The sequence below is a fragment of the Pangasianodon hypophthalmus genome, chromosome 18 (assembly GCF_027358585.1).
Source record: "Pangasianodon hypophthalmus isolate fPanHyp1 chromosome 18, fPanHyp1.pri, whole genome shotgun sequence".
NCBI classification, from domain to species: Eukaryota; Metazoa; Chordata; class Actinopteri; order Siluriformes; family Pangasiidae; genus Pangasianodon; species Pangasianodon hypophthalmus.
In genome coordinates, this window is record NC_069727.1 from 19,724,009 (window position 1) to 19,743,230 (window position 19,222).

At 40.0% G+C, this 19,222-nt stretch overlaps 2 protein-coding genes across 10 annotated transcripts in view; one reads left to right on the top strand and one right to left on the bottom strand.

Annotated features, from left to right (window-relative positions):
* Positions 1 to 512: 512 nt before the first annotated feature.
* Positions 513 to 7,532, top strand: pus7l (pseudouridine synthase 7 like). Of its 8 annotated transcripts, none has more exons than XM_026943343.3 (9): positions 513 to 645; positions 789 to 1,594; positions 1,860 to 2,019; positions 2,260 to 2,452; positions 2,603 to 2,701; positions 3,552 to 3,633; positions 4,149 to 4,438; positions 4,587 to 4,640; positions 4,853 to 7,532. In XM_026943343.3, the coding sequence occupies exons 2-9, from the start codon at positions 802 to 804 to the stop codon at positions 5,171 to 5,173; spliced, it is 1,992 nt and encodes a 663-aa protein (XP_026799144.3). In that variant the 5' UTR covers positions 513 to 645; positions 789 to 801; the 3' UTR covers positions 5,174 to 7,532. The 8 variants fall into 8 exon arrangements, with proteins under 8 accessions (XP_026799144.3, XP_034168941.2, XP_034168943.2 ...); XM_034313050.2 differs by having other exon boundaries at positions 794 to 1,594; XM_026943342.3 differs by having other exon boundaries at positions 538 to 656; positions 764 to 1,594.
* Positions 7,533 to 7,640: 108 nt separating this feature from the next.
* Positions 7,641 to 19,222, bottom strand: part of cog5 (component of oligomeric golgi complex 5) — a 21,567-nt gene continuing 9,985 nt past the window's right edge. For both annotated transcript variants that reach the window (XM_034313049.2, XM_053241627.1), the window contains 8 exons: positions 18,420 to 18,530; positions 17,999 to 18,061; positions 16,236 to 16,339; positions 14,094 to 14,331; positions 12,937 to 13,013; positions 11,204 to 11,330; positions 9,643 to 9,722; positions 7,641 to 8,025 (listed from right to left, as the gene is read on the bottom strand). In XM_034313049.2, coding sequence (XP_034168940.2) covers positions 7,905 to 8,025; positions 9,643 to 9,722; positions 11,204 to 11,330; positions 12,937 to 13,013; positions 14,094 to 14,331; positions 16,236 to 16,339; positions 17,999 to 18,061; positions 18,420 to 18,530 — 921 coding nt within the window. In that variant the 3' untranslated portion in view covers positions 7,641 to 7,904. The remainder of the gene's footprint in view (positions 8,026 to 9,642; positions 9,723 to 11,203; positions 11,331 to 12,936; positions 13,014 to 14,093; positions 14,332 to 16,235; positions 16,340 to 17,998; positions 18,062 to 18,419; positions 18,531 to 19,222) is intronic.

Sequence of the window (19,222 nt, forward strand, 5' to 3'; positions counted from 1 at the left end):
TCACGTGACACGTTGTTAGTTTGCGAATGCGGGTCAGTTTAGGAGCGTGATCTGTCCAGACTAACGTCAGATTAAAGCCACACTGAAAACATAGTGTGAACAGTCTAACAAAAAAATGGGATTTGGTCAGTTAATCAGATTTGGGCCACTTTGGCCTGCTGTGTGAACGTAGCCAAAGTGTCTGTAAACACTGAAAATCTGATATAGTAAATAAAAGCTGAAATAAATCTGTCTCTTAACTATTCTTGTGAAATGACCTCTTATGGAAATAAAGCAGATTTAACAGTAGACTGTCACTGTACATGTGTCTTTCCTACATTTTAATCCTAAAGACATTATTACAGTTAAGATCTTTTTAGCTGTTTATTTTATTGGTCTTTACACACACACACACACACACACACACACACACACACACACACACACACACACTGCAGTTTTTCAGGCTACACAGGACTATATTCCTTTGACCACTAGTGTGCACTACACTTCCTACTTCCGCAGTGCAGCCAGTCACACGCGCAGCAACGTCGATGACGTCACCAAAGTGCGCACTTGCAGGGCTTCAGGGCGCCATTTGGGACAGAGCCAGTGCTTCACGTGTAGCGGAACTTCCTGCGCTGCGTGTGAATGAGAAAGACGTGTGTAAGATCAGGGTATCACACGCATTTATAACACAACAGATATCTGAGATTGATGGTGTTTTAACAACAAGTGCTTGTGCAAGGTGAAATCATTTGTCCCTTTTTTTTCTGTTTAAAAGAGTCACGTGATTTCGTGTGTCTCAGTGCAGATGCCAGAATGGAAGGAGGGACAGCATCAGTGGCCTGCAGGTCTCCTCATGCAGGCTTTCATGGCAGCATCAAGAACTCAGCCCAGGACTTTGTAGTCACTGAGATAGATGTGCAGGGGCAACTTGTGAACAGTCCAGGTGCTCTGGAGGAACCTGTGAAGAATAAAGCTGGTATCAGAGAGTTTGTGCACAGAGACAGTGTCAGAGTGAAGCTGAGTGAGGAAACACCTTCCAGTGAGGTCACGTGTGATGCTGGCAACTTAAACAGTGGTGAGGGTTTGAGCCAGGAGGGTTTGGACCTGAGTGTAATTCTGAGCTGTTCTGTAAATAAGACCTTAGAACAATTTGCCAGCACCGTCCAGGGTTGTAGTGAGGTGCAGAAGAACTTGGAAATGTCCCTTGGAGCCTTTCCAGACAAACACCAGCGAGCCATCGTGCACAGCGCAGTGAAGTCCAGCTACCCTTTTCTCATGACTGTCACCAACCGTGAGGAGATCCTGGTCAGAGAGGACCCAGACTTCAGAGCACTTTCAAAGTTAGTATCGGTGGAGGAAGCGGAGGATTTCTTCAGGTTTAAAGATGCGAAAGTTCCTGGCTCCACGTTCACCTTCTTGCCTGATGACATCAAGGAGCACCGGACGTCTGTTCACCATTTTGTGAGCAGAAAGTTTGGAAAGCTGATGGAGACGAAGAGCTTCATGACGCAGGGCAGAACTGCTATTACGGTGAGGCTGAGAGAGCGAGGGAGACAGGACAGGAAGAGGACGGCAGCAGATCGGGATGAGCAGGATATCTACACAGGTGAGACGAAAGGACCGAGAGTAGCAGGCCAGCTCTACTGCTCATAAGACAAATAGGAAATCAAGTGATTTCACTCTTGCCAGATCATCTCAAACCATCTGATTTCGACATCAATTCAGCAGCAGAAGCCTGTTTACGCTGATCGATTCAGAAAAGCTTAGCTCGGTTTAGTAATCAGTGGAAAAAGGGCTTCAGATCTCACTGAGCCCTGCCCTGTTTTTCACAGCGTTAACATGTAGCACTGTCTGTCTTTCTCATCAATAAGGTTTCACCCTAAGAAAAGAAAATCTTGAGACTTTAGAGGCCATCAGCTATATGGCAGCAGTGCTTGGAGTTCTTCCTTCTGATTTCTCCTACGCTGGCATCAAAGACAAACGAGCCGTAACCTATCAGTCAATGGTCGTAAAGAAGATTTCTCCAGAACGGTAATGGACAGAATGCTTTAAGGTTAACTGGTATGCACTTTACTGTTAAAGCAGTATATAATAATCAGATGCAGCTTAGTTGTTTCTGTTGTCTGCCATCTTGCTTTAAAATATTTTGTCTTTTAGCTGTAAACTGCCCAAGTTAATATTTATTTATATATATTAACATATATTCACATATATTAAGTAAATTTGGTGTGGTTTGTTACAGTGATTGGAGATATGTCTGTTATCTGACAGGTTGTTGGCGAAGGCTTATATGTTTGAGAGGAAAGGAATACAGCTGTCTAAAATCCGTCCAGTATCCGAACCCCTTCGGCTTGGAAGGCTAGCAGGCAACCATTTTGACCTCGTCGTCCGGGACCTGAAGCCTCACAAGAGTAGTTCAGTAGATCTAGAAAGTCTTGTGAAAGAGGCTGTGGAGAATGTAAAGGTGAACCAAATTTATTTCAGCCTGATACTATAATTATAATCCCACGATGCCACAGTTACATAATTTGGCCTAATTTGTTTGGAATCACATTATATTTAAGATTTCAGTGTGAACTATTCAAATACAGTAACCTAAAATACCATCTTGCAGACTCGGGGCTTTGTGAATTATTATGGACCGCAGAGGTTTGGAAGTAGCCAGAAAGTTCAAGCAGACCAAGTGGGACTTGCGCTTCTGAAGGAGGACATGGTAACCACTGTGTAGTTAATGGGGTCTGTTTGTCCTTTGTGTGTTTATAAAGTCTACACACCCCTGTTAAAATTGCAGGTTTTTGTGATGTAAAAAATGAAACCAAGATAATTCATACAGCACTCAGTCTTTTTGGGGTGAGAGTCTACCACACCCACTTAGCACATCTCAGATCTGGCAAATGTATTCCATGCTTCCTTGAAAAAATGCTGTTAAATTGTGAGGGGATCTCCTGTGTACAGAGCTCTTCATGTCATTCCACAGGATTCGATAGGATTTAGATCTGGGCTCTGACTGGGCCGCTCCAGAACATTGATCTTAATCTTCTGAAGCCGTTCCTCGGATTGGATTTGTGCTTTGGGTCATTATCTTTGCAGGTTTTGTACTAAAATAGGTTGTTTTTCAGAGCTATGCATGAATTGCTCTGTCTTGAATAGAGCCCCAGTCCCAGCTGCAGAGAAACAGCCCCACAGCATGATGCTGCCACCACCATGCTTCACCTGGGGTTTGGGATGTTTGGATGATATGCTTTTTTTTTTTTTTTTTCAACAAACATGTCGTTTAGAATTAGGTCCAAAAATTCAACCTTGGTTTCAAATGACCATAACACATTTTGCCACATGGTGATTTAGGCAGGCTTGGAGGGCTTCCGTCTAGCCATCCTACCCCATAACCCAGACGTGTGTAGAATATGAGAGATTGTTGTCCCATGCAGTGTAAGTGCCACTGTATAGCTACAGTTCCTTTCAGTAATAAAGTGCCATAAAGTACACGAGTCTGAATGATGAACTTCGTTATGCCTTATATTTTGGTAATGTATTTTGTTTATGTATGTCTGTGTGCACTTCAGAATACAGCTCTCAGGTTGTTTCTGAGCCCAGAGGAAGGTGATGACCTCGAAAATAAAGCCAAGCAACATTTCCATCAGACAGGTAAGTACACACTGGCAATCGTTTTACATCTAGGTACATGTTAGATGGTTTATTTACGTGTGCAGTTGTAGTAGATATTACACACTTAAGCCTATAGCTTGTACTTCAGTAATGGCTGTATTCACACCTTTTTCCCTGCATTTTCACTGCAGAATGCACACACACACACACACACAGTGAGTTGCGCCTGGCTCTTGTCCATTATGTTTGATTTGGTCTAATGTCATGATTGTGCACAAGAAATTCTCAGGTCCTTTTCTGCACATTTAATAGCTGGATATGGATAAGATATAAAAGCCACTAAACTAGGAAGTTAACTGCCTACAGATGAAGGTGTAGAAATGTTCATTTTTATTTTTTTTCCTCATTAACAAGTTGTTAGTCTATTTATATTATTACATAAATGTTTAGGGGCACTGTAACTGTACTAATTTAAGGTGAGAAGAGAAGTCCACTACCCTTTGTTCTCTGTGAGGGAAAATCAGGAACTGATGAGATGTGGGTATCTTCTTCAGGGAATGCCAAAGAAAGCCTGGCTCTGATGCCTCTGCATAAGGCCAGAGAGAGGCTGATGCTACGAGCTCTGCACCGCTACGGCAGCGGCCCGGAAGGTGGAAATCAGGCTTGGCTCAGTCTGCCACACAGCATGAGGGTCTTTTACCTCCACGCCTACTGCAGTCGGTTGTGGAATGAAGCAGCGTGCTTTAGGCTGCAGACTCTAGGACCTAGGCCTGTACAGGGAGACCTGGTCTCAGCGGCGGCATGCAGAGATAGCCAAGCAGAAGAAGAAACCCACGCATCACAGGTGAGAGAATTTTAACTTGGGTAGAAGCAATGTGTTTTAGCATTAGTAGTAACCGGGAATTAGTACAGGTATGTAACATGATGTGTGTAAGTAATTTGGCAGTTCATAGCATTGTGCTGTTGTATGTCCTCATTTCCCTGTCCTTCAGGTCCATGTTGTCACTGCTGCAGAAGAGCATGACGGTGTCTTCTCACTAGATCAGGTGCAGTACCTCAGTGTCTCTCCTCTCTTCCTCTTTCCCTCTGAAGTTTAAACATCATTTTATGACACAAAAGGAGGAAGTGTTTTATGGAACACTTTCATTAATTTTTTAATCATTGCTAACTGTAAGTCAAGAAAAAAAAGTGAATGGTCTTGCTCTTTCATGAGTCATTTGTGGTCATGTAGTTGTGTTGTTTATCCATCGTTGTTCAGGTGGTCCTTCCAATGCCAGGCAACAGTGTGAAGTACCCAGAGAATGCGGTCGGCTTGTGGTATCAGGACAGGCTGGGACAGGACGGCCTTGGCTCATGTAGATTCAGAATCCCCTCACTTAAACTCAACGTCCCGGGATGCTATCGCCCCCTTCTGTCTTACCCTCGTAATGTCTCCTATAGCCTACACATTGATGAGGACACACAGGACACTGGGTTGTCAGCACCACCGAGCAGAACTAGCCTGGCGTTGTCCTTTAACCTGAACGCATCCTGTTATGCAACAGTCTGTCTCAGAGAAATCATGAAGTGTGAACTATAGAAGCTCCTAGTTACTATCACAGAACAACTATGAGGATGGATTTTGTGTTTAAATACCACACTGGACTTGCAGACTTAGATTACATAGACATTCAAACAGGGCAATATATGAAAAAAACACACTGAAAGAAACACTGACTATTGGATTCTGATGAAATGCACTAAATGTCAAATAATGCTATAACATTATTATATTTGAAGAGTTAACATTGCTATTGGTCCATTTATTTTGAAACAAAAATTGAATTAATAAATAAGCAGTGTGCACAAGAATGATGAATTCACTCAGAGCCTTAAGCACTATAAAGATCTTTCACAGCAGGGCTGAATGGCCCTTTTTTTAGTTTATGCCTCTTGCAATCAAACGTTTTCAACCTCACAGAAAACTCGCAGTAGGATTAGTGCAATGTGCTGGACACACATTTTCTTGCTAGTGGCACAGGATGTACCCTGTACTTCTTTTTAATCCCTGCTCCACATACAGTGAGGGGAAATAAATAACAGCAACAACAACAAAAAAAAAAGGTCTCTGAATGTTTAATATCCCTCCAGTGCATATATCCACTCACAATGGTTTTTTTTTTTGACTTTGTACTAATAAATATTAACAAAAAGTATGATTACATAAAAGTAAATCAAGTTCTAAATATAAATGCTGCAAAAAAAAAAGTTCTCATGCAAATTACCCCTGGTGTCTCTATAAAAGGCATTGCTGCTTCTTGTGTGAAATCTTCTCAACCAATGGCAATTATAGCATCCAGCTTCTTGAAGTTGTTCTCTCAGAGACAACATTTTTAAACAACTCTCAAATGGAAAAAGCTACAGGGCGATAGTAAAGACCTTAAACATCTCTATCAGTACAATTTGTTCGATAATATACAGGTGGCAAGTTCATTGAAACACAACTATTCATCCCCTGCACCACTGAAGATTTTACAACACGCTCACAGACTAATGATAAGGAACGTAAGAGAGAAGCCGGCAAAACTGAAACCTGAAAGCAGCAGGAGTAACAGTTATACAAAGAACATGAAACAGTGAACTGCACTGTGATCATCTCCATTCCTACACCTCATGCACATCTCCTCTGCTAAAAAAAAAGAAGCACTGAGAATCATGTTTAATGGGACAGTACACTCTGGTCAGTTGAAACTCTGTGGCATTAATTCAGTTTGTCATGTTTGGAGGTAAAAAGGTTGTGTGTATGATCCCAAGAACACCATCATACCCACAGTGAAGCACGGTGATGGGAGCATCACGATATGGGGCTGCTTCTCTGCAAACGTTACTGAGGCATATCACATCACTGAAGGAAACGTGAATGGAGCGACGTACAGGGAGAAATTAGAGGAGAATTTAATCTCATCAACCAGGAAACTGATGAAGAAACAGACAACAACCCCAAACATACAGCCACAAGAACTCAAGAATGGTTTCTAAAAATGCTTGCATGACCTAGACAATCTCCTGACTTTATTTTTGGAGGATTTCAAAATTGGCTCCACCAGAGGGACCCCTGAAATCTTGGGGATTTGAAGATGAGTGGGCCAAAATTCAACTACAATGTGTCAAAACGCTAATTACTTCTGACTGTAGACATCTCTAAACTGTTACTGCCAACAACAACTTTGCAGCAAAGTCCTAATGTTGGTAATTTGTGGTGTCTGGATACTTTTTCCAGAATCAGTTCTGTTTTAAACAAATCTTTGTTTATGCTTCTGAGTACAATCATTTTTGTTCATATTTATATATGTGTGTAAAATTAAAGTGGATAAAGTGACTTATTTCCCCTCGCTGTAATTATAAAGCCTGCACTCTGCTGTATTTACACTGACTTCCCAAGAATTTAAGCGTGTGTATTTTTTTTTTTTGTTAGTTCATTGTTAGTTCATAGCAAAAATGAGACCTGATGACCAAATGTCAGTTGTGGTTAATGTAACTAGAGATATTGTGACATTAGTTATGTAAAGAAATTGGCTATGATTGGCTTAAAGCAAAGTCTGCTAAACTTTAATCTTCACCACTGTTACTTGACCAAATTATTGTACAGATATTACTGTACAGGAGATTTTGTAAGCATTAGAGATTAAATGCTTATATAAAATGAATAAAGTTTACACACTTAAGCCTTGACTTTTAAATGTTTAACTGCTGAAGAATGAAATTCAATTTGAATTCCGTTCCCTCTCAACTTATTCAAAATCTAATGTTAAACTGTGTGATGTAACTTCAGTATAACGCAGGAGTCATGGTTTCCATATAAAACCAGTACCTAAAGTAAATCTGTGTAAGAATGTGAGTGAAGCGAGCCATGATAGCTTTCATTAGTTTCTGTCTTCAGCTGATGTTAAAAAAGACTGAGTTTTGTCTCCGGACATCTACTTGGTTGTTTCCTTGTTTGTGAGATGACGGATGATTTGAAAAGATTTCAGTGTCTGTGTTTTGTTAATTAAAATTCATGGACTGGATGGTGATCAAAAGCTGTCTTTAATCAGCATCTCAATATCCTGCTACACAAGTACGTTCTAAAAGTACATTAAACCTGAAGAAAATGAAATCGGATTTGTAATGAGCCCACATTACCCCTTTAACAGTATGTCTTTTTAACATAAATTTTTCACAAAACCTCACACTTCACTCACCACCGTTTAACAAAAACATCCATGTTTCTGAGAGAGTGAGTTTGTAGTGATTGACAAAGGACAGAATTATTCCGGCTAATCCCTGATCTCTCATCTTTCCACCAGCCCACTGGTGGCTTTCTGCAGAAGCTGGAGCATGATGGGATACACCGGTGCAAAATTCCGACCCTGTCTGGCTTTGACGGACTGCACATAGGCCTCCAGAGCTCCCCTTGAAAGAAGGAGAAAGAAAGAGATGGTCACATTCTTATTTCAAACTACTTCCAACATTAAAGAAGGAAAATAATTTTACATTTTGTGACAAGACTTAGAGTAAAATAAATAAACAAGGTTATGCAACTGTAAATTGTTCTGAAGGACTGGAGGGCTATAACATGCTGCTTTCAAATCTGCGCTCTCTCTCTCTCTCTCTCTCTCTCTGTCTGTGCGCTCGCTCTCTCTCTGTGCGCTCGCTGTGCACTCGCTCTCTCTCACTCTGCGAGCTGTCTCTGTGCGCTCTCTCTCTCTCTCTCTCTCTCTCTCTGCGCGCTCTCTCTCTCTCTCTCTCTCTCTCTCTCTGCGCGCTCTCTCTCTCTCTCTCTCTCTCTCTCTCTCTGCGCGCTCTCTCTCTCTCTCTCTCTCTCTCTCTGCGCGCTCTCTCTGCTCTCTCTCTCTCTCTCTGCGCGCTCTCTCTCTCTCTCTCTCTCTGCGCGCTCTCTCTCTCGCTCTCTGCGCGCTCTCTCTCTCGCTCTCTGCGCGCTCTCTCGCTCTCTGCGCGCTCTCTCGCTCTCTGCGCGCTCTCTCTCTCTCTCTGCGCGCTCTCTCTCTCTCTGCGCGCTCTCTCTCTCTCTGCGCGCTCTCTCTCTCTCTCTCTCGCGCGCTCTCTCTCTCTCTCTCTGCGCGCTCTCTCTCTCTCTCTCTGCGCGCTCTCTCTCTCTCTGTGCGCGCTCTCTCTCTCTCTGTGCGCTCTCTCTCTCTCTCTCTCTGCGTGCTCTCTCTCTCTCTCTCTCTCTCTCTCTCTCTGCGCGCTCTCTCTCTCTGTGCACTCTCTGTGCGCTCTCTCTCTCTCTCCTTTCTCACTCTGCGAGCTCTGTCTCTGAGAAAATAGGCTGTTTTTTTTTTTTTTTTGCAGTTTTTTCTAGGTGCAGTGCATCACCTATGTGTGGGTGAAAGTTATTTAGATGTAGTCTTGGGATAACGGCACGGGTTGGGGATGGATCACTGTGGATGTAATCTGGAACCTCTTTTCACTGTCAGTGTTGCACATAAAGAGTGAAGAGACAGCTTAACCTAATAACTGCCAGTTTAAGCTGCTGAACGCATTCTGCATATTGTAGAACGTGATTATAAAATATACTGTTCTCTGTTTTTACCTTCTGGTCCCTCAGTACAGGCTAAATCATTTTAACTATTCATTTTTGCTGATTTTACTTAGTTCATTTAGTTTATTTACAGGTAGGTCTTAAGAACTTAGGGGTAACTGGGGATAAAGTGGACTGCAGTCAGCTTTAGGGATCGTGTAATAGAGGTCATCTTAATGTATTCTTCTGATGTATCATATAGTGAATGGTGGTGTGTGACTATCTGATACTCAAGTGATGTATAGTGATGATTTTTTTTAATTTAATTTTATTTAATTTTTTTTTTTTTCATGACAGTCTAAACCTGGATTGACCTTTCTCTGTAATACATTAAAAGACAGAAAAGAAGCAAATTAATAAGCAAGTAAACAAGATGCAGAATAATGTTAGTATTACAAAGTGGACGCTTGGGTCAGTCTAGGAGGTTTTAAAGGTTAAGCAGGACAACTATTGGCCATGTATACTGTATGTACTAGGGACTCGATTACCTGATTAGAATAAGGCGATCCTTCTCAGAAGGATGGTCATCAAGCCACTGAGAGTACCTCGCAACAGACCACTCTGCTCTCTGCGATTGAAAAAGGATTTCAAAAGACTATCACACACATGTGGTTAAAACATACGGCACATTTTCTTTAAATGCGTGTTACTACACAAAACCTGAGTTTAAATATCTTGCATGGTTTTTTATATATATATATATATATACACTATATTACCAAAAGTATTCGGTCACCTGCCTTGACTCATATATGAACTTAAGTGCCATCCTATTCCTAACCCATAGGGTTCAATATGATGTCGGTCCACCTTTTGCAGCTATTACAGCTTCAACTCTTCTGGGAAGGCTGTCCACAAGGTTGAGGAGTGTGTTTATAGGGATTTTTGACCATTGTTCCAAAAGCACATTGGTGAGGTCACACACTGATGTTGGTCGAGAAGGCCTTGCTCTCAGTCTCCGCTCTAATTCATCCCAAACGTGTTCTATTGGGTTCAGGTCAGGACTGTGCAGGCCAGTCAAGTTCATCCACACCAGACTCTGTCATCCATGTCTTTATGGACCTTGCTTTGTGCACTGGTGCACAGTCATGTTGGAAGAGGAAGGGGCCCGCTTCAAACTGTTCCCACAAGGTTGGGAGCATGGAATTGTCCAAAATGTTTTGGTATCCTGAAGCATTCAAAGTTCCTTTCACTGGAACTAAGGGGCCAAGCCCAACTCCTGAAAAACAACCCCACACCATAATTCCTCCTCCACCAAATTTCACACTCGGCACAATGCAGTCCGAAATGTACCGTTCTCCTGGTAACCTCCAAACCCAGACTCGTCCATCAGATTGCCAGATGGAAAAGTGTGATTCATCACTCCAGAGAACGCGTCTCCACTGCTCTAGAGTCCAGTGGCGGCGTGCTTTACACCACTGCATCCGACGCTTTGCATTGCACTTGGTGATGTGTGGCTTGGATGCAGCTGCTCGGCCATGGAAACCCATTCCATGAAGCTCTCTGCGTACTGTACTTGGGCTAATCTGAAGGTCACATGAAGTTTGGAGCTCTGTAGCAATTGACAGTGAAGAAAGTCAATGACCTCTTTGCACTATGCGCTTCAGCATCCGCTGACCCCTCTCCGTCAGTTTACGTGGCCTACCACTTCGTGGCCGAGTTGCTGTTGTTCCCAAACTCTTCCATTTTGTTATGATAAAGCTGACAGTTGACTGTGGAATATTTAGGAGCGAGGAAATTTCACGACTGGATTTGTTGCACAGGTGGCATCCTATGACAGTTTCACGCTGGAATTCACTGAGCTCCTGAGAGCGGCCCATTCTTTCACAAATGTTTGTAAAAACAGTCTGCATGCCTAAGTGCTTGATTTTATACACCTGTGGCCAGGCCAAGTGATTAGGACACCTGATTCTGATCATTTGGATGGGTGACCGAATACTTTTGGTAATATAGTGTATATATATATATATATATATATATATATATATATATATATATATATATATATATACACAAAATACCATTTAATTCATTTAAGTATTTCTGTACCTGGTGAGGAGATTTAAGTTCTGCCGGAGCGCGGGAAAACAGGAAGTGCAGTATGGTACTGTAGGGAATCAGATCACCCACGGCCTGACTGCTGGCTATGTGCTCACTCGTCTGAAAAAGAAGAGGCCTGGAATACATGCACATGCACACACGGACGCACACACACGCACACACACGTCGGTTTTCAAAAGGACAAATTTTAAAATATAAAAATCATGCATATTTTTGGTCCCCGGTGAAACCTTTGGAATGTGATGTACACATATTTATGTATAAAAACTTAGAATTATGTTTAGCACATTTTCATCAACATTAGTTGGCCATGGTCTTAAAAATCTTCATCTAGTGTGATGGTGATTTACAATCCAAATAATATATTAACTTAATACACTTAAGTAACACCTGTAGAAAAACATGCATGCGTTATTTATGATTTTCTGTAAGTAACGTACTTATATAACGGCACTGCCTCCCTGTTGATACACTTTGTGCAGACTTGTTTTTTTAACCTATAAAACTGATAAAAAAGTCTAGTATCCACTTGAGCACACTGTATCAGTGATTAAGATTTCAGCCACAGACCTCAGACATTTTATTTTGAATTTTAATACAGTTACTGCAATTACTGGTTACACCACATGATGGGTGGTCACCAAATGATGAGAAGAGCTGGCATGGTTATTTAAAGACTGATACACAATAAATTCTATTCTTTCTGGTTCATAAAGCCACACATTATAACATTAGTTTTAGAGGAAATGTACAATACAGGCACTTTAAACATGTTAAAATATTTTCCTAATCAGTTTGCTTTTTTTTTTTTTTTTTTTTAAACACACTTTAAAACTTCTTCACACCACATGATATTTTTGGAGTTCATTCAAATTTAACAGGAACAGAACTAACCACTGAAGCAAAACAGGTCTCCCTGTCACTACAGCTCTTTATAAAATAACAAGTAGACCTACACGCCAACAGCCTCCACTGGCAACAACATTTGACTTTGGATCAGTTCAAAAATCTAACCTGCTGGTTATGATGATAATTCCCTATAAATCGTACAAAACTACAAAGACTCGTACTATAAATGTGAACGTGTTGCAGGGTTGATCAGTAATGCAACTCACTTTAAAAATTATCCAAAATATGATAAAATAAAAATATGAAAGAGTTAGAGCAATTTGAATTGCACTAATGGTCAGACAGTTGCACCACATGACATTTTATTAATGAAATACATTACTAATAAATAAAAAAAGACCAATACAAAAAAGTGTGCAAAAATTAAAGTGGGTACATATAAAAGAGATGTACTAGATATGTTTTAGGCATTTTTAATTATTCAAAGTAAATTAATTGACAAAAAATGTCTGTAATTTCATCAACCCTAAATAATGTCTTTAATTACTAAATTCTGTATTATTTAAATGTTGTCTACTGAGATTCAGTAAAGTCTGAGGTTATATTTAGTAATTTTGTATAACAATCTCATTACTTTAAAATGTATCTTTAAGGTCTTCAATCTATTTTGTGAAAATGTAAAAAGTAATAAAAGTTGGTATTTTTATTTCAGCGTTAATGATTGGAGTATGTATACATGTATATGAACTGCACTTCTGGGAGACCTCCAGCACTACTACTTCCCAATCAAGCACAAGACAGACGGAGCATCGCTATAAACTCGATATCACACTTTTTCTCTCACAGGATTCTACTCATTCGCACACACTCACCTGAAGGAGCGCAGCAAGCGGTATGCTTTTCCCAGGTCCGATATTCGTCTGCAAAGTGGAGCCACAGCCAGCTCCATCTGAAACACACACACACACACACAGTTGAATATAATTGCAAACAAATTGCAAAAAGAGTGTTTTCTTTAATTTTTGTACTTTTTTTTTTTCATAATGAGTGGCAATTAGAAAATTATGGAATCTGTACCTAGTACCATGTCTAGTACCTTACACAGTAAGTGGCTAATGGCTGCAATCCCACTTACACTGGACGTGAGACACAGGCTACATCCCAAACCACACACTAAATACTCCACTATGACAACTAGTGGTGTATTACATAAATAATAAATCTTCTCATTTCTTCCCCATAGATAAAACCAGTGGAGAAAGTTTGATTTCCTTTGCTTTCCTCCAGCTGATCTTATACTCAGCTATGTAAAGCCCATTACTCGTGGAACAGCACTGAGTGAATAAGAAAATAAAATATCCTGTAAATAACCATTATATACCATTAGCTACATTCTGACTTGCTGCCTCGCCAGTTTGTGTTAGCTACTGAAATCGATGCCTGTCTAACCTGGCATTAGCAAAGAAAACAGGCTAACTTAGCTAAGTTACAGCCAGTTAATGTTAACAAATTAGCAAAATTTACCTCAGCATGCTTTTTCGAATTAAATGGGTGGTAAAGGAGATGCCTTATTTTATACGAGTCATTGCTTACTCCAGCATGTCGAAACATTTTATTAAGGTAGGGCCAGAGGTGCTTATCCTCAATCAGATGAGAATGGCCAGATTGGTTGGATAGGAAGGCTACAGGAACACAAATAAGCACTCTTTACATCCATGGTGAGCAGAAAAGCATTTCAGAATGCACAAGACATCGTACCTTGAGGTGGAAAAGCTACAACAGCAGAAGACCACCAGGATTAGACTTAAAGACTTAGAGCAAACTAAAGATAAGCCAAGACAAACATCCAGCGTCACTACTGGGAAAACATTTAACCTAATTATGATACATTTGACAAGCTCCTAATGTAAGTGCGTAAATTTTCATTATTGTACTTAATCTCACACGGTCTGAAGTCAGAAATATTTAAATTTCGTCTTCACACCTAAGAAATCCTTCAGCTAAATCAAAACCTTTTCACCTTCCTTACCTGGGCAAAGTCTGCAGCCAGTCTCATCTTGCCTCCCTCACCAAGAGGCCGCAGAAGGCAGGCGTGGCGGATGAAGAGTGTGATGGCGCGTTGAGCGATGGCCTCTGTTCTGTCGTAAAGGAAGTCCACTGACTGCAAGTGGCAGAAGTAATCATTCATGACCCTGGATATGAAACCTTGCAGCTCCCGCATGTACAGAGAGCAAGGCATGTCTGGCTTCTCTCCGGCTGAGAGAGACCTGCGAGTACACACACAGAAACATACACAACTGTGACATACTGTAGTTTACAAATAAAACACACACACACACACACACACACACACACAAAGGAGTGGACAGTTCACATCCACAAATATTCACATCTGTAAAGTTAGGACAGGATCACTGGACCTATGGGTCGGAGCCAAGAAAAAAATAATTAGGGCATCGTTTTGTTTGTTTATTATCATTAGTAATCTTCTTTATCTTCACTGTACTATAAATTGTGGAATTGTGAGTCTTCTCAAAAAAAAAAAAAAAAAAATCCTTAATCCATATGGACTATATTCCATATCTACTGCATATATAGTGGTGTAGTTTAGCTGTTTAGGATTTTTATCCATTAAGTCATGTTGTAAATTCTGTTCCTATCATTTAGAGTACACCAGCTAGGCAGCAACAGTATACAGCTAACATATACTATGTATAACATATATTATTCTCAGGTATACGGCAGAGATGGCAGTTAGTCTCCTGCATGTGCATTCAGATGTCCAGTGATGACGTAGGGGCTGCAGATTGAAACCATGAGGCCGCCTCCTTACTTGTTAGATAGCATCTTATTTTGTTTAGTTTTTAATATTTGTATAATTAAAATGATAATGTTATTGTTATTCTGTTTTATCCAGTTTCAGTATTCTAAGTATAATTTAGATACGTGACCTGAAGCTCAGTATTGTAAGTGAATTGTGATGGTTTCTTACAGTTTTACGCAGGACCGTGTGACCAGCAGTCGACGAATCACTGCAGCGTTAGCTTACAGTTGTATTTCGAGCTAAATATCAGAGTGTAAAATCCAAGTAAACCGTGACTGATGACAAAAAAAATCATATCTGAAATCATGTACATTAACTAAATAAATGAAAATACAGAAAAGAGAGCAAAAATGATAAGTTACTGGTATAGCTTTGTCCTTTTCCATCCTAAAACACTACACTGATGTTCACCATTTTCTGCTGATGCTGTTTTATTCGAGTTTATACAAGGCCTGTTTGAACTGTTGGAGAGCAGGCAGAGAGTGATGGAGAGAGAGAGAGTGTGTGAGTGAGAGGATGAGTGAGGGACTGACAGTACAGGTCCATTATAAAACATGAAACTACAAACCGCAGTGATAAAGGTGCTCACTGTGATCTGCTCACTGCTACTGCAGCAGGATGGTGTTACTTTTTCAACATTACTTACAGCACATTCATGCTTTATGATATGTTTGTGTGTTTATATTGTATGTTTTCTCATTTATGCTGTTTTTAAATTGTATTTATGAGCTAATGTTTATATGAATTTGTTTATTCATATAATATTCATACATATTCGTGTGTCTGCAAAACCTGTTTTGCGCATTTATCTATTTTCATGTGCGAAATATGAGACAGTATTTTTTGGCACCGGTTTTCTGTATGTATAGAAAAAAATACATACTTGTGTATCCACCAATCAAGGGGAGCTCAGCTTCCTTAACCAATCAGAAATGCTCTGCTTTCTTAACCAATAAAACTCAATCGTTTTGAAATGCAAACATCTTTAGTTAGTAGATCATCAATGGACACCAATATTTCCAGACTAAAGCTAACTAATGTTTAAAAATATGTCCAAACCAAGCTAGCTAGATAACACTCACAATGTCCGATCCCAAAGCTAGTTAACAGAGAGGCTGTACTGAAATAAAGCTAGCCAGCTAATGTTACATAATGTCATACTGAATCGTACTGGGATTGGCAAATAACACATTCAGTTCTGCTGTGAAATATCTCTAATAATTAAGTTTTAATACTAACACTCCTACTGGTCAATCAGCAAGTACAGAGACGACAGGAATGATTCATATTTTTGCCCTGAATGAACTAAGGGCATTTGTGTGGCAGGAGATGTTTGGGCTTATTTACCCGGAGAAGTCTTCCTGGTGCATCGTAAGGAGAATGGCTTCCACTGAGTCTGTAACCGACATCAGCAGCGGCTGGACTGCACTGTCCATCAGGACCTGTACTGCCTGAAACACGTCATACATAAAACATATATAAATGTAAGAAACAAAACAACAACAAACAAAAAAATCAGTCTGTTCACTGTGTGTGAATGTGAAGGACCTAAAAGTGTAACTCCTGCAGGTTTCTGTCTAACGAGAAAGCCAAACTGTCCTTCTTCTCCTACAGCGACAGACATCAGCCTGCCTATCATGTACTTTATCAAAGTTGTTTAATGCAGAGGTTCTCAAACGTTTCATAACCAGGCACCTCTTTAACTATAAATAAATTCCACAGACTCCCTCAGCACAGATTTATTTCATGAACATTATTTAAACATGTACAATAATATTTTTGTCTATTTATTGGAGTGCTAAAGATTTTTAATCCTGAACTTTCCACTGACATCAAACATTAGATTCAAGTTCACGTTATTTATAAGCTTACTTGTTTTTGAGTTATTGAGGTTTGGATTAAACTCCTTCAATTCAACTGACCAAAAAAAAACCCACATTAATAAGTATAATAACTTTGATAATAGCTGATTGTGAGTTGCACCACTGTAACTAAATTAAAAAATCATGGACGCCGTGACTCCACTTTGAAAACAATCAATGAAATTCCCGGACAAGAGAAGATTCAGCAGATCTCCTCATTGAAATCAAACATTAATAACCATGTGCTGAAGATGTTCAGTATTACATATGACTTAATCAAGTATTCAAGTAAGTGGCCCTCAAATACGAGAGATACAAGAAATTTTTCCTAATGCAGGCATCAGCATAAATTCAAGTAATATAAAGGATGAAGGAATACAAAAGAGTAATATAGAATGTAAATATACTATTAAAGATGTATAATAAGTTGTATTTAGAGTAATAAATTGCTCAATGTCTAAATAGAGAGCTAAGGTTAAAAATCAGCTCAAGTTGAGCTACTCCTAAAAGCATGGCAGGAGAATTTTAATTAGCAACAAGCTGGCTTCAGACATCAGTGATCTGCTGTGCTCTCTAGTTTTCACACGAAGCTACAGAATAAACAGCACTTCAGTCACATCATTCAGAACATAACCTGTAAATCTTGATCAAAATTCAACAGGGTGTCTTCAGTAAAAATAAATAAATAAATAAAAAAAAACACAGCACCTAATCTAGATTTTCAGCCCTGTAGGATTTTTTTGTAAATAAACCTGGCCTTTTTTCTATCACAGCACTGGATATCTGGCAGATAATGTCACTAACCCAGTAATAAATACAGGCTTCATGGTTTAGCGTGACTTTAACTACCGTGTCCTCTAAAGAATCAGTGTCACTTCCTCAGTTATCAACATTACAGGAGCAGTTTGCAATTTTTCGATGTATCTGTTGCCTGACAGAAGAATCACAACTGCAGTGAAGAGAGTGAAAAGCTTGCCTGTTTCCTCCAGCACTTCCCACAACCACGTCTGAGTCTCAGTTTAAAGAAAAAGAGCCTGCTCTGGCAGCTTGAAGAAACTAGCCTGCTCCATCCAGGGATTTTTTGAAATTATGAGATTATTATAGGTCTATAATCACTTTTAAACCAATTCACTAATTGTCTAGAGTAATTAGCTGTGACTGAGTGTTTGATCATTCATCAGAAAATCAGGTAGTAATTGGAAAATATCTGATATACATAACTAAGACGTGTGTGTGGGTGTGTATTACCTCTAAAGATGTTGTAAGTACTTGCTCTGCAGCCGGAGGGAAGGAAGGTAGTAAGGATATTACCTGAACACACAGGAAAAGGGTTTTAGTAATAGCGCCGATATTTCTCAAAAATTACCCTCTTCACCATCCTCCAACTTGGTTAAATACTAAAAGTTGATAGTTTTCTTTTATAGGTTTATCTAATTAATGATCAACACTCCATGAGATCACTGACAAAAAAGTTAAATCAATTTCAATATCTAAACTTAAGCTCCATCATTTCAAGTGTATTAATTAAATAAATCAAATTATGAATCAAAAGCATCTAACCCTGCATCTTAAAATATCTACATAAATATCTACATACAAATGTCTCACACACCAGTGGATTTATCAGAGCTATCTACAGATCTCTGTGATCACAGTGTTTAGTACTCACTTTAGTCAGAGACTGCTGCAGGTGGTACAGTGAATTAACCACTGCTACGTTTCTCCTCTGACCTTCTGTCAAAGGCCCAATCACTTGGCTGGCGTCACCCTGTGTACAGAGCTGGGGAGCGAGGGATAGCGTGTGTGTTTTAGTAGAAGTGAAGTTAGAGGTGATCCACACCAATACAACACAGATAACAGGCAGAGGTCAATATTTGGGGTCATTATGTTGCTGAAAGGTCCAAGTCAAGTCCTGGGTTTTAGTTAAAATATCCTGGTATGTAGAAGAATTCATGACACCACCCAAATTCGGGGAAAGGTATTTTAACTAGAGATGGCTTTCTCTTTTCCGATACCGATACTGAACCCTCAGGGATCAGCTGATAATGATAACCTCTTTCATACAAATGTTATATAATAAATGTATTAAAGTACAAAGCATAATAAAATCAATCTTCATAGGAACTCTGCTCACTTTCACCCTCCCTGACGTCCATCTTTGAAAAAAAGATAGCTGCTACTTGCAGAGATTTCACCATCAACACCCACCCAGCCCCCTATAAACACCACAGACTCCGGCTAACTTTGCAAGCTAACTTCAACCATGCTCGTGGTACGTATTCACAGGTTGCAGACAGCGGGCGATGCGGAAAAACTCAGACACACTGCAGAGGGACTGAGAGCAACAGATTCTTTTATAGCTAAATCCCAGACAGCACAGGAGTGATGGATACAAGACTAGCAAGGGAACAGTAGCCATGGATCCAAAACATATGAAATACAGTCACCACAGCCATGAAGGGATGGCAGGTT